Source organism: Astyanax mexicanus, chromosome 22, assembly GCF_023375975.1.
Source record: "Astyanax mexicanus isolate ESR-SI-001 chromosome 22, AstMex3_surface, whole genome shotgun sequence".
Taxonomy (NCBI): Eukaryota; Metazoa; Chordata; class Actinopteri; order Characiformes; family Acestrorhamphidae; genus Astyanax; species Astyanax mexicanus.
In genome coordinates this window covers 12,905,841-12,922,105 of record NC_064429.1, presented here as the reverse complement: position 1 = coordinate 12,922,105, position 16,265 = coordinate 12,905,841, and the positions used below count along the sequence as shown (strand labels likewise).

The following is a 16,265-nucleotide window of genomic DNA, read 5'->3' as shown; positions in this document are numbered from 1 at the left end:
CCTTTCTTTAAGGTCACTGTTTTATTTTTTGACAAAAAGAATACTGCTTTTTCTTTTAGGGTTATAGCACCAGGTCATCAATGACAAGGTTGTGGGTTCGATGCCCAGGTTTGGTGGGCTAGCGCTGTTTTAGCGCTGTCCTTGAGCAAGGATGTTTTTGGACTGTGGGATTAAACCCCCACCTTTCTGACGAAACCCACGCAGACAATGGGAGAACATGGTAAAACGTCCCCCCAGATGGGGACCTGAACCCAATACCCAAACGACAAATGTGCCGTAACCGTAAAGCCACTAAGCCATCCCAAATCTCTAGCACTGATTAGACACATGATGTCTACACCTCCTCTATTATGGTGAATTGATACTTAAATTGTGAAGAACACCGAGTTCCTTGGTGTACACATCACAGAGAACCTTACCTGGTCCCTCAACACCAGAACCAAGAAAACCCAGCAGCATTTCTACTTCCTGTGGAGCATCCAAGCCTCCACTACCAGACTCTCCAACAGATTCTTCCACCAGGCAGTCAGACACTTCAATACATAGAGCCTTCACTACCAGACTCTGCAACAGCTTCATCCACCAGGCAGTGAGACTCCTCAACACACAGAGCCTCTACTAGCAGACTCTGCAACAGCTTCTTCCACCAGGCAATCAGACTTCTCAACACGGAGCTGAAACACCCCACACACACCCAACACACTCACACAGAACAGAACTAAACCCCTCCACCACTTTTTACACACATACAGACTGTACTGAACCCACCCATCACTCTACACACACTGGAACCGAAATAGCTGTATCCCTTTCAGCAATATTTGCTGCTTTATAGTACTATAAACTCTCTACCTCAGTAACTGCAGTGATTATATATGTTATATATGTTACAGTATGTTACACATCTCTGCACCTTATCCTCACAAGAACATTTCATTATATATTATCAGTACTGCACTGACCTGTCTGTTAAAGTGTTTAGTCTGCTGTATTTATTGTATTGATTGTAGTGTTATACTGTGTACCTGTGTTCAGATATATTGAGGGTAAAAGCTTCTTGACTTGACTTGACTTGACTTGAATGCTGTATTAGGTTTTTTCTTTATGTAAGCAGGTTGTGTTGTGGCATTGAAGAATTAGCTTAGCCTGTTTGCAACTAGCTAGACAGTTGTTATTGTACTAATGTAGTAGCCTAGGTGACAGTGTGTGATGATTTTCCCTTTTTCGTTTGCATGATTGATGTTTAAAACCCGTCAGTGACTTATATTAAGGGATCATTCCCCATTACCTGTTATGGTTGCTGCTTACAGAGCAACATGATGAATGTCTTGTTTACAGTGAGGCTGATAAAGAATGGTGTGGTGGATCGCACGTATAAACTATGTCAACTTCAGCATTAAAATTCTATATTGAATTTAAAGATGAAACTGCTACAGTATATCATCTCCAACCTGAATTCCTTCCCCTCAGCAGCACTTTCTTGTTATTTCCTCATTTCTTCTGATGTCTAACTCATACTGCCTGTGCACTGCGATTCCTGCTGTTCTGACTCATGTTACTATTACGAACTAGGACTGTGCATTTGCCAGACTTTATATTTTTCAGGATATGATAAATAATATTATACATTGGTTATGATTCAATATATTGCAATACATTGTAATACTGTAGAGAAGTATAGTGATGGTTGAATTTAAATCAAAGGTGTCATAGTATAAATGCACACTATTATATTTATAAAATTTGAGTAAAAGAAAAAAGTCAGAACAAGTGGTATCTATTGACAGATTACATTACTTCAATATGGTGTACAGAGCTTAAATACAACACTAAATAAACCACTGTCTGACAGTATCTTTACATATACTGTATTTTATGGACTACAAAAGCCATGTTTCCCTTCTAATTCAGCAGGTCTCTCTGCTTGGGGGGTTGGGGAAATGGGGGTTATAGGGCACCTAAGTAAACAAAACTGTAATTCTAAATAAAAGGTTTTCTTTTAAAGTTAAACAAGTGCTGGATGTTAATCTACACATATTTCTCTCCTGAAAAATGTTTATTTGGGTGAGTACTTCTGAGCACTTCTGTTTATTTACAGTAAGCTTAGATTTCCAATATTTTAGCGTGGTTAGCAGCAGCGCTAGTCGCAGTTAGCAGCAACTTAAAGCTCATAAATGCTGCCCGACAGCGCTACACTGAGAAACCCTGAGTGTTCTGGTAAGACAGGGTGATATCAGCTAGCGGTTTGTCACATGTAGCTTGTTTTAACATGGTAAACACGCAGACCACAGTCCAATATACTCACCTCTGAACAGCAAAAGAGCTAGCTAAACTGCAACTCCTGTATAACTCTGTACTTCAGCAGAGTGGCTTTACTGCTCCTTAATACCTGACTGGTAAAATTGATACATAAGGCGCACCGGATTATAAGGTGCACTCATGATTTTTGGGAAAATAAAAAGATTTTAAGTGCTCTTTATAGTGGGTAAAATACGGTACATAAACTAATATCTGAAAAATTATACTGTGTTCTTTAAAAAAATCTATACGGTACTGCAAAACTAAATTTGCAGTCCTTTTTTTTTTTCTTTTAAAGATGTACGCTGTACATCTATTTCACACTAGAAACATAAGTATTCTGTCCACAACTGTACACACGGGCGTAACTTTTTATTTTTTTTTGTTTGGAAAGTGGTGCAAAGATGAATAATCAGACCCTTTTTCCCAGAGTCCTTTGCTGCTGCGCACCTCTTAAACATGCTCCACATGGGCTACACAGCATGTAAAGGGTGGAGCTAATCACTTAATACCCTGAGAGTTAATCAGGACTTTAAGATGTTCTGTGGTGATTTAACACTGGGACCTGAACTCCGTGTTTAACACCATCTCTTTACTGACTGAGAGTAAACTCAAACTGAGAGAACTCACTAATCCACTAGAGCACATGTGTCAAACTCAAGGCCCTGGAGAGCTTGAAAGGTCTTAGTGTCTAAAAATAAATAGGTCAAAATGTGCTTTGACCAAAAAACTACATTTCCCACAATGCATTTCAATTGTGTTACCAACAAAGTTACAGCTTACTGCCACTACACAGCAGTGTAGCCATTGATGTGGAAACGCTGCTGTAATTTAGCAGAAAAATGTTAATTGTAATTAAAGCATCTCATTAGTTTGAAGCGAGGCTGTTGCAGTAGATTTTTTGTTAAATGCTACACACATGTTCTTAGTAGCTTACAATTTTAGATTTAATACTAATTAAGCCTCTTTTCAGTATGTCAAACGTTTTGATCAAAGTTAATGTTATAATTGTGTTTGATGTTATTTTTTGTTCACTTGAATATTTTGATCCTTGATTAATGGAACTTATGGCTTTCATAAAATGACAAATTAAAAGGATTTATAACAGAGCAACAAGCAAACATATTTTTCCATGCAACTATAATATATTAATTGAATAAGTAATAGATTCATTTAACATTAAGGAGTAGTTACATTCATTTTAATTTACATTTTGTTACATTTATAAGTTATATCTAGTCCTTTGAGGAGAGCCATTATGCTGATGTGGCCCTCGTGAAAATGAGTATTGAGTACGATACGATATGGCACACCCCTAGTGTACCATTACACAAATACACACACACACACACATATATATACACAATGGGACATTACTGCTGTGGTTTAACCGGATGCTTAACAGTCAGGGAGAATAGTCAGACTGGATCATCAGAAATTAAACACACAGTAATAGTAAATTTAATTTAAAAAATAAACTAATTACAATGATCCCTTAAAACAGTCCAGAATGTCTTATTATTTAATCTGTTGCTAAAATTAACTGATTTAAATGAGTATTAATCAGAAACACATCTTATCTAAACTCTGTGGCTATATTATTTATACAAACACAAATACTAGATCAGATCACAACCTGATCAGGAGAAACATGATATAATATATTTATATAAAAGGTACATTACACTGAAATTCTGTAAACATTTTCTTCTCCAAAAACACACTCCCAACACACACCACAACCCACAAAACCAATATACACATTTCTGGCAACTTGAGCTCTTGGTAAGCTTATGGACCCCATCTGTGACGACCAAGGAGCTAATCAAATTAGTGGGATTTACTGGCATCTGTGAGAATAGATGTGGGTGTGTATGGGTTGTTCCCCTTACAAATCTAATAGCTGCCAAAGTCTACAAGCAAGAGGCCTGAAGATTAGGAGATTAGAGCCAGTTACACGGTGTGAGAGGACATGAAATCACAAAGGATTATCAATCACAAAGGTGCAGTAGGTCTAGCATTGAAGGTGCATTTGTTTTTACTTACTGTGTCAATCTCTTAGGGCTTTTTTAAATGACATATTACAATTACAATTCTTATTGTTATTTATATTTATTCAGGCACAAATCAGACTTATTTTATATAACATGCACCTGCAATGCATGTGTAACTGCTTCAGACCCCTTAAACCTGCACTTCCTGTATTAACATGGCTAAATTTAGTTCAGTTTACACTACTCTGAATTTCTCTCATAAACTCACAACGGGCAGCCCCTCGGCGGCCATATGCCTTTTCCAGTCTATTGAGCACAGAGCTAGGGTACGGTTGAGTCAGCATATCGATCTCATTTCAGAATATTCCCTTGTGGTTCAGGCTGTAAAAGGCTGCATTTTCCCACAGGCTCTTGCCTTCATCTATCTCCATACTGGGCGTGTCTTTCCACTTGTTTAGGCCCCATCTCCACCTCCAGCTATTCTCTGTTTTTGAGTATGCCTCTAAACTGAGCAGACTTAAAATAATACCAATTCTAAACAGCATTTGATAGAGTGGCCTAGAGCAGTTCATACATCCATCCTTCTATAAGCATCTACCTGTCTTGTTCAGGGTCAGGATTGGTCTGGAGCCTACCTGCAATCATTGGACGCAAGGCAGAAAAACCTGCTAGACAAAACTAGACTAACTAAGTTAAGTACAGCTAAGCTAAGTAAAAAAAACTGTAATTTAAAAAAAGCGAATTTAAGTCAAACAACTGCTGGATGTTAATCTACACAGATTTCTCTCCTATAAACTGTTTATTTGGGTGAGTAAAGCGCTTCTGCTTATTTACAGTAAGCTTAGATTTCCAGATTTCCACTAAGGCTAGGTGCAGCAGCATTACCATTAGCAGCTAACCGTAAATGCCACCCGACACTGAGTGTTTTGTTAAGCCAGGGCGATATTAGATTGCAATTTTCCCACATAGTTTATTTTAACACGGTAAATGCGCAGGCTACAGTCCAATATACTGACCTCTGAATGGAGAAAAGAGCTAGCGCTTAGCGCGTTTAGCCGCTAATGCTAATGCTGCTCCAGGCTCTATGCTGGAGAACTAAACTGAAACTCTTGTACAATCCTGTGTGTCTTTACTACTCCTTAATACCTGACTGGTAAAATTCATACATAAAACGCGCTAGATTATAATCTCTTACATAGCAAAACATGCATCAGGACAAGCCTGTGGGCTCCTGTGTAGAAGTTGTTTTTTGCAGAATATGCTACATATGTGTATACATATACATTTATGTTACAATCTACAGCATTTTCTGTCCACTTAGTAGATGAGACTCTTTCCAAAAATACATTTGATCCCTAAAAAGTGTTGGAAATCAATTCAAATATCTGATTTTACTACCAGTATTTATATTTGTTTTAGAATCAAGCATACATTTAAGTCTTTGTGTAAAATAGTCTATTGGGAATGAAATGGTAATTATTAATTGTAAAACTATTACTCTATTATAAAACTATTGTAATGTTTTGAGAGCTACTCAAAGCTTTAGATAAGCAATGATTAATTATAGCTCTGCACAATATTGGGAAAAACTAACTATAATGTTAATTTGTGCAGTATGTACTGCAATATTAAAAATACAGACACAGATTTTCCCCACTCTGTGTAGCCAAAATTAAAATAAAATAAGTTATACTGGAAAAATATTATATATATGTTATGAAAAATACGGGAATTTCATTTGTATATTAAGTGGACAAAAATGTTTTAACATTTAATTCAATTTGCCTTTGTTGAAATTGCATATCCAACAGTGATTACTGCATGTGCCCACACTGCAGTAATGATGCTGAAATGATATGCTATGCAGCCCTAATTAATAAAGTATGAAATATTGTGTTTTATTATTAATCTGAAAAAATCTCAAGCATGCCCATTTTTTCAGCACCAATATAAAAGCAGGAAACACAACATGTAACCCAAACACACACACACACACACACACACACACACACATATATCAATCAGTAGTTTTTTTTCTGACACACTCCACAAACCTTTCCTAAACCATACACCTCAGTAACCCCAAACCACATACGCATATAGATATAGGTCAAACACACACACACACACACACCTTTACCTTTAAACCACTATAAAACATTATAGCTACTCACAACTATGTGCACACATACATACAGTATATATACATGCAAAAACACACACACACCAAACTGCCTTCGTACACCATTATAGATCCACACATGGATCCTGTTCTGTCCCAGCAGTCTCTGGGGATGGGGGATGGGAGTAACAGTGCAAGGAGAGCAGAGACCAGCACATAAATTTTCTTCAAGCAAGCTCCCTGAGGACAGGCCTGGGGTCCGCCCGGTGTTGCTATCACTCCTGGGTCATAAATACCAGGTCGTATGGAGAACAGCAGGTACCACTACTCTCTCTCTCCTTCCCATTGCTTACCCACACTGCATCTGCATCAGTCCGCTCACCGACCCAGGGTTTTCCTGGAGAATATGCAGATTTCTGAGTGGGAATGTGTGTACAAAACTACAGCTGTCACAGTAACACTGTTAAACTTGGTCTCACTTTTTTAAGAGGTTCACCTGTCCTTATAGAGTCTGATAGAAGCATTTACATATTTCCTGCACTGTTTCCATATGGATGTGTTTTAGGTACAAGTGCGCCAGTTGTCATTCACTTTAAGAGCCAGGTGAGCTCTGACTTTAGCACGTTAATATCTTAACAGCGCTGCACTTTGTGCGTCTCAGCAGAGGATACCGATCTGTGTGTTCCTGCTTTGAAGGTATGCCAGCAGCTCATTCACTTATTTTTTTATTCTTTATTCAGTTTATTGTAAAATTTGAGTTTCCCCTCTGCAGTGCGTCTGTGTGTGTGTTTAACGAGCGGGGGTGTACGAATGCTGAGGGTGCACAGTGCACATAGTGCTCCTGCATGGTTAAGATAGGATTGGGCGGCTGGCTGTTGACTGTTGTCAGGGTTTTAATCAGTCAGTGGTGCACCTGCATTTCCACCAAGATAGAAACAGACCAGAACTTTACCTGAACACACCTCACTTCCAGACCATCACACCCATTAGTGTAGATTTATTCCTAAACTCTGACCCTATTTTAACAACGCAGACACAAGGTGTTAAAATATACTGTTGGCGGGGGGTAAGATAGCAACGAGCATTGAAACGCATCTTTCGCAGGGTGTTCAATAGTCTCGCTAATGACCCCAAACCATAAAAAGCTTGGACCGTATAGAAAATGCCAAAACAACCAAAGGTTTCTCCTGACACGTATTTAATCATTTGTTATTATCAATTGTTCATATACACATTTAAATTTGCTGGCACTTTGTGGTTAGTAATGATGTGACAATCTAAATAATGATGTGATCTCAAACAGGTGATGGCAACAGGTCATTGTAGTCATGCTTTTTAAGTATCCACAAAAGACTCAAAAGAGTCTTTGAGCAGCAAAAATGGGCAAAAGATCACCAGTTGGAAAAAAAGTGGGTTATTTTACGGCACCCCTGGTAGTTTTTTTTTTTTTCACGTACATTTCCGGTCTGTCAAAAACTCCAATACAAATAGAATAGCTACAATAGAAAGCCCATGTTTTATTAACTGTCTATTACCTGCCAGAGTTGTAAATGCACGAAATACCTATCAAAATAAAAACATTTATTATCTACATGCAGGTGTTTTTTTTTTTTTATTGTTTCCCATTTCCTCCTAATTTAGCTGCTACTCTGCTGTAAATTCCTCATCAGGTGATCACCAGAAGACTAGCACCTGCCTCCTCCAATACGTGTGAAGTCAGTGACTCAGTTCCGATGCATCGGCTCACAGATGCCTTGTGCAAATGGATATCGCGCTAGGAGTGAGGTGGGAGAGAGCACCATCTACCCACCCAGAGAGAGCAAGGCCAATTATGCTCTCTCAGGGCTCTGGCAGCTGATGACAAGCTGCATGACTGGGATTCGAACTCCCGATCATAGTACCACTCAGAGCCTGTGCAGGTTAACTAAAAAGCTAAAAAGCTACTAAGAAACCCACCCCAGGTTTATATATGTTTCCTCTACAACAGGGGTAACCCGTGCTTATACTCAAGGGTTACTTATACTTAAACTCTGGAAGACACTATAAGATAAATATGGCAGAATGCATTATAACTCACATTTCTGTTTCACCTGCAGAAGGATTGTACAGCCTTCTCCTGCACACAGGGAGCTTGTCCCTGTGTGTCCAGATTGCCAAGAGTTTTCTTAATTTTGCATCTTGTGTTATTTTTAAATTTGTGCGTTCCGCCCAATCCTCACTCACCATCAGTGTGCAGCCTCGCCCACCAGGGAGATCTTCCCTTAGGAATTTAGTTATGATGATTGACTGCATGGCCATGGTGTTGTAGGCTAAGCCATGCTGGCTAAGAACTGCAATGCATTTTCCCATTTAATGGTAAAATAGGCTGGATGAAGAAAATGGGGCCTTTTAAACAAAGGTTAGTCATGGTGAGTGACATTAGCATTTTAGCACACCTGATGAAAGTACTGACACTTTTTTAACAATATATCCCAAAACATTCAAGTAGACACACCAAAACTTCTTTTAGAACGTTTAAAAACATTAAATGGCAACACTTAACAAAACTACTATTAAACATAATTTATTTCTAACTAAATATAAACCCCAAAGAAGCAGAAACAACCCAGAAAAATCATTACAGCACTATTTTCTTTTACAGTATATCGCAAAACATAACAGTACTTTACTCTCTTTTGACATTTTTTTTGTTTTTTAAATAGCAGTAAGTAAAAAAAGTTATTCAGGCTTAAACTGCATGAAATTGTGCAGAAAGTTGCAGTTTTAAAAGGTCAGACTTACTATTCTGTAAGTCATTACAATATTTCCCCAATGTGCCCCGAGTCCCGATCTCTCCCACCTGTAACGGAAGAACAGCCACTGGCTATCGGTCATCTCCTGGACTGATGGGCCACTTGTGGTAGTGCTAGCCATTAACTTATGCACAGGCACTTCATAAATAAGGAGATAATGCAAGCAAAGCATGCAGTGGAATAAGGCTTCTTTCTGAGGTCAGGACTTTCAGAACAAGGTTAGGAATGAGGACATAAACCCTGTGGTTGATAAGAAAGCCTGAGATTCACAAATCACCCTTTTACCAGACAACTGCAGCTTCCAAACATCTGCCCGAGAGTCTAAAGGGAGACATTTACTCCCACATCTGGCAGCACTACAAAAAGAGGGAGAAAAAAAAGGCAAACAAAAACGTTCAATTTCCACTTGAGTCGTTGACCATAAACATGGCTCTGTTCTTCAGGATGGGAAATGTACTTTGTAGACTAAGATAAATGAGGATGTCTGGAAGCGCTTAAGGAGATAACATCACAGAGACATGTTAGCAACACCTGCGCTTTGGTTATATTGTTAAAAGCTCATGCTCAGCATGTTAACCTCTTTCAAGGTTAACTACATAAATCTGTACAACTTACAGTGTTATATCTGCTCCAGAAATATGAGCCAAACAAGCTTTTTATGGCTGGAGTTCAGTCATTAAGATAACTCTGCCTTCATTCCTAACTGCTTCTGCACAAGAACGCAGCAGGCACATTAACCTAATAACTGCTTCCCATATCTACTGACTGCACTTCAGAATCACGGCTAATAATCTTTAATGTGATGGAGACAGTTTTAATATCTTTCATACTGTATGTTACACAAAAAACTTTTGTACATTTCATGATATTTATCTATTTATCATACAAGCTCATCTGAAGTATGGGAAAGACATGAGGTGGATGGTTGCGGGCAAAAGTAACTTAAAAATAAATGTTGTCTTCCTCAATTTGTTAAGTGTCTAATGATCAATTGGACATAATGAAATGAAATAGAAAGGTATTGCTCAGTATTAGGAATGTAATCTGTTGTGTTTGGGCACTTTTGGAGACACACACCGAGTTGAATGAACGAATTAATGCAGTCACACTTATATAACACCTTTCTAGAAACCCAGGGACACTACAATTTACACGTTTTACACAGGTGAGAAGCGGCAGCCAATAGCACACAGCATACTCTCAACCAGAAACAACCATTCACCTGGAGGACTGCATCGGGCACTACAGCATTTACCCAGGATACAGTGCCAATCCATATCTGGGCACAGTCATGCATTTTATACAAACACACACACAATACTATACAAAACACATACAAATCATTTTAGAGTAAAACATTTTCTGGGTATTCCGTTTAGTTTCCAATTTACTTGATCTCCATGTTTTTGTCCCCGGAGGCAACAGGGAAACTCCACCCAGACAGGGACTTGAACCCAAGACCTCAGTGCTGGGAGGCAAACGTGCTAACCACTAAGCCACCTAAGTCACTGTGCTGCGAATTAACGATTAGTTGACAATGAACATTTGGAGTCGACAAACTTTTATATCTGACATTGTCGATTATATTGACTAATCGTTACAGCCCTACTCAGTATATTAAACAGGTTTAACAAATCATCCAGCATTCTTTAGAATGTGCCCTTAATTAAGAATAGTAGTCACATGACTTTGCCCTCTCCAGTCTGCCACATAAAATAACCAAAGTGCAGAGTCAAATGTGCAAGACTCTTCCATCATCAATGCTGCAAGACCTTGGTGAAAAAATAAGGCAATCAGAGCTAAAAGCGATTCACAAAAATATTAGAGTGTGTGCCAGGCTGTGTATATGTGTTTGAGGGAAGGTATATACACAGCAAATTGGCCGGTGATGAATCGATAGTATTACATACATTTTTATCAATGTAGCAGGATTGATTCAGGTCTAAAGAAATAATGGTCTATAGTACTATGATACAACTGCAGAACCAGCACTGGGGCCAGGAAAACTCTTGTGTAAATGTGTAAATGGCCTGATATGATTACTGTAATACACGTGCAATATTGAGGTCAACAAAAGTTAAAGAGATTTATCCATTTTGTTACACCCCCACTGTTTAATCTGGTAAAACAAGACTCTGGTTGTTGTTTGGTTTTACTTTGGGCAGGTGTGAACAGAGTAATCATACTGTAGACCAAACTCCAAGCTAACACCAGACCATCTTCCTGTATTTACTTTCCCCTCAAGACTGCTCTGACTAATGAGCAAAGACATTGTTCTCATGTAGTTTTTTAGCCTTTTAGTTCACTTGGGTTTTCCCCTGTTTAAGTAAACAAACCAAATCAAGGTGAAAACACTCCAAGCTTGCAAACTTCCAAAGCAATTAACTGTAGGTGTGAACACACCCTGAGTGCAGAACTGGTACCGGTGCTAAATCTCGGTCAGTGTTTATATCCACAATCTAATTAACCTAAACTGTAGGCTCAAAATAAATCAAGTTAAATGCTCCTCAAGAAACAACGTAAAATTAAAGATGGGCACAATAAAGGATACATGTCTTACTATCATACTACCTGTTACTTATTTTAGCACTAACTCATACATTCTGACGTATTAAGAATAGCCCAGAAATACATGTATAGAATATGGACAAACGTATTCTGACACCAACTCATTCATCATTTCTTCCAAAATCAAGGGTATAAAAGAAATCATCATATTTTGTTACCAATTAACCGTCTCTTCTGTCGAGAAAAAGTCTTTCAACTAGATTTTTAACTATTTTTGTTATGATTTGATTGCATGCAACAAGATGAGTGTTAGCTGTGTGAGAATATTAGATGATCAGCACCCCAACCCATCCCCAAATCCTCAAATCACATTTTAAAGTACTAGATAGAGAGTCATTATTCCAAAATACAGCCTAATTAATGTTGGAAGCTTTATACTCATCTAGCTCAAGTCTGGCATTAGGCATGGTGCCAACAGTTCCAAGGTTTATGTTTAACTGCTCCAGAGTTCTGTTCTATTGTCAATACGTCTCTGCTGGGATGAGACAAGATGTGTTTGTGTGTTTATACTTGCTGTGCCACTTAAAGTAACCTCATTAGAGGTGATGTCCACACACAGTTGGTTATTTGTAAGTTAACACCCAGTTCCCATTTGTTTTTGTATAGGTGCCAACTAGGTTAACCCCCTACTTTACACACATAAGCCAGGCTAAACACAGAAGAGTAATGGGGCCAATTCATGGTGGAAACACTGGCTTTAAATCAGAATGCAGAAAAAAAGACTGTACCATTGTATGGGTTGGCTATCGTTAAATATCCTAACAACCACCTGTTTTCAGATGGGTTAAGTTGGTGTGTTATGGTCAAGCTGGTTAAAAAAAGTAATCTATACATAACCTAATCTATAACAATACCCTATGCTGGTAAACCAGCTGGTTGATCAGCTCTTGATCACCATAGTATGTGTTGCATTTGATTTTGTTTATGCAGGTCATACTGGTAGAACAGTGGGTCAGCTTGGTCATGTTGGTCATGCTAGTCAACCAGCTTGAGGATGTTGGCTATGCAAATCAATCAGCTTGGTCAAGTTGGTCATGCTACTCAATCAGCTTGATCATGTTGGTCATGCTATTCAACCAGTTTGATCATGTTGGTCATGCTCGTTAAACAGCTTGATCATGTTGGTCATGCTAGTCAACCAGCTTGATTATGTTGGTCATGCTAGTCCACCAGCTTGATTATGTTGGTCATGCTAGTCAACCAGCTTGGTCATGTTGGTCATGCTAGTCAACCAGATTGGTCATGTTGGTAATGCTAGTCAACCAGCTTGATGATGTTGGTCATGATAGTCAACCAGCTTGGTCATGTTGGTCATGCTAGTCAACCAGCTTGGTCATGTTGGTCATGCTAGTCAATTAGTTTGATCATGTTGGTCATGCTATTCAACCAGCTTGGTCATGTTGGTCATGCTAGTCAACGAGATTGGTCATGTTGTTCATGCTAGTCAACTAATTTGATATTGTTGGTCATGCTATTCAACCAGCTTGGTGATGTTGGTCATGATAGTCAACCAGCTTGGTCATGTTGGTCATGCTTGTCTACTAGTTTGATTTTGTAGGTCATGCTAGTCAACCAGAATTGGTCATGTTGGTAATCATGCTAGTTATGCTGGTTATGCAATGTCAGAATGGTCAGCCAGCTAAAACATTAAACTCCCAACAAAAATATCCCTTATGCTGGTTAAAGAAACAGTCTAGCCAACCAGCCTAATCAACCTGACCAGCCCCAGCGTGTGAGCTTCCACAAAATTGCTTTAGAAAAACCCGGATTTCCATATATGGCGCTACCAATGTCATAATTCTTCTCCGCGAGCGTTCCCACCACCACTCCCCCCTCCTCTGCCCCATTTCTTTTATAACGCATGTAGCGTTAAAGCTTGCGCCTGGATCACCTGCTCTATAGCTTCTGATTATGGAATTAAATATCATACTTATCATACGCGTTCCTGTCATTTCATACAGAGCGTTTATTTATCTGAAACACCTGATCTATGATCCGAGATACGGACAGCCTAAATTTTGACACAGAACACAGCTGACAGACGAGTACTGACTGCATGAGGAAAACACATTATACTGTAAAGTAGTGAGAAACAGCTTAAATGCATCGTTATTTATTTAAGCTAAGCCTGTGAATGGCAACATAACTACATTTGCACGATGCTTAGCCTATATAACATACGCATTTTTTTTCAACATTGGTTAGATGAACCTTGCCGAACTTTTCGACTTTTCGAGTGACCCACATATAATAAAACAGTTAAAATAAAGAATATAAATCACTCCAACTCGATTCTGCTCCAACTTCTCCAATACATTTATATTATGGAGGCTGTGCAACACGGAGAAATCATTGGCAGAGAGACACAGATAGATGTTAGGCTGGCTAAAGATCTAGGTCACCTTGCTAAATTCTGAAAACGTTTTACAGATGGAGAAAAAGTCTAATCAGCATGCCTTACCTTCTTCCGGGGCTGCCATTTCATCATATTTGTACGTCAAAAATGTGAAACATTAAGATTTTATACACCAAGAAAGTGAGGGCTCGCCGGAGTCGCAGTAAGTCATTCTGTCTCTGGACTTTCTTCAGTTTTGGACCATAATTCCTCTCCGACAGCGGTCCGACTGAACTGAGATCAGACCCGCCGACACTGCTGACTGCGATTCGTCATATAAAAACCCAAAACAGAGCATGAAGAACAGTTACTTTACAATCCAGCCGCTCGGTATTCCGCCAGGCGCAGCGGCTCCGTATCTCTGCCGTACAAAAAAATCTGCTGCAACGTAGCGATGCGGTTCATCCGCGAGGAGACGTCAGGCTGTGAAACCGGGGACCGGGGGGTCGCGCGTGCTTATCGTATCTACTTTAGATCAAAACTTCTTCACCACCGTCGTGCATTAAAAGAAAAAAAGCAAATACGCGAACACAACATTACTACCCTTGCGAAAAAAAGAGTACCTAATAGTTCCTAAAAGACGAATTAAACATCTACATAAATATATATTTACTATATACTGAGTTTCTGTTACTATAAAAAAAAATAAAAAATAACACAACAGATGGCTCTCCTGGAGGCTGCGGGAAATCTAACTAAATCTGCACAGCGGTGGGAGGATATCCTGGAAGAAGTAGCAACCAAGTACACGAGCCTACTATAAAGACTTCCCCCTGCCTCGCTGGCGAGGCGTTCCGAGGAACTGACACACAGACAGACAGACCGAGCTTATTATGTTGCCAGTGTCACAGATGGAGGTCAGATCGAGTCTGTCTATAGCTGAAAACTCATAAAGCAAAAGCTATAGAAGATGTTCTTCAATAATATTGAATCATTCTCTTCTTTAGCAACTTATAAAATATAGGCAGTTTTATTACATCAGTTGTCCTCAAACTTTTAAACTCTGACAGAGATGGGATGTTGAAAATAAAAAAAAAAATAGATAGTGTCCCATTGGCTGCCCTTCTTGTGGGGAAAAAAGGCGTTGTCCGCTTTGCTACAGCATGCCTCCTCTTGCAATAAATTATGATTGAAATATATATATTTTTTATAATGTGTCTTGATGAGTGGTCATCTATGAGTGCCTGTGATCTACCTTCTGCCTGCGTTTCTGTGCCAATCTTACAAAGCACTGTCTTAAAGGTGCAATTTCCACTAAAAATGGAGTGCAGTGGTCTGTAAGGTGCTTCTAAAGGTAGGAGTACCCAGAAAAAAAATGCCCAGTGAGGGGATTCTCTAATAAAGAAGTGCCCTAATTGTGGTTTGCATAAAAAATGATATGGTGCTATTGGTGCCCACACAATGGGATCAACTGTTTTTGAGTGTTAGAAAATCTATTCATTTGTTATCAGTACTAGCAATAGTACTATGAATAATGATTAGCAATGTTTCAGGATTTATTTTTTTATTAAAAACAGATACAGATTCAATTTGTTTCTAATAATTACAGCGTAATTGTTTATGGTGGATCTAATGGACTTAAGAGATTCTTCATTGTCAAGTCACACTTCTATGATCTATGATTAGATCATCTTCTGAACCTTTAGTTTAATGATGCTGATACCAGGATATGAGATGGGTTATGGCACTTGTGTAGCAGTTGATATAAATTCAAGATGTCGCTGTTTGCAATGGCGTCCTTAAGCTTTAGGCTTTAAACACTTAATCTTTAACACCATGTAATTAGATTTTAGCCTATAGAGCACAAACACAGGCGAAGGTAACTTGTGGTTACAGTTCTGCTATAAGCACAGGATAAACTTCACAAAGCACAGTGCATTTTGTTTTTCTGAACTTCAGTAAAAATCAGTGAAGGGCATCATATTTACCTCGTACTTTGAAAATTGCATGCAGAGCCCTGGATTTCATGTTGACTGATATGTTTATTGGTACCAAATGATCCTGATACAGAGGATCTCCTGTCTCTCCCTCTCAGACCACCATGTGTAGAGGGAGTGACTTAATTTCCCTCCTTTTACTTTTTATCTTAAATAACT

General features: G+C 38.8%; 1 protein-coding gene across 2 annotated transcripts in view; it reads right to left on the bottom strand.

The window, feature by feature from the left end:
- The window catches only part of LOC103036679 (tetratricopeptide repeat protein 28), a 203,933-nt gene extending 188,973 nt beyond the window's left edge, over nt 1-14,960 (bottom strand). For both annotated transcript variants that reach the window (XM_022664890.2, XM_022664891.2), the window contains exon 1: nt 14,236-14,960. In XM_022664890.2, coding sequence (XP_022520611.2) covers nt 14,236-14,262 — 27 coding nt within the window. In that variant the 5' untranslated portion in view covers nt 14,263-14,960. The remainder of the gene's footprint in view (nt 1-14,235) is intronic.
- Between the last annotated feature and the right edge of the window lie 1,305 nt (nt 14,961-16,265).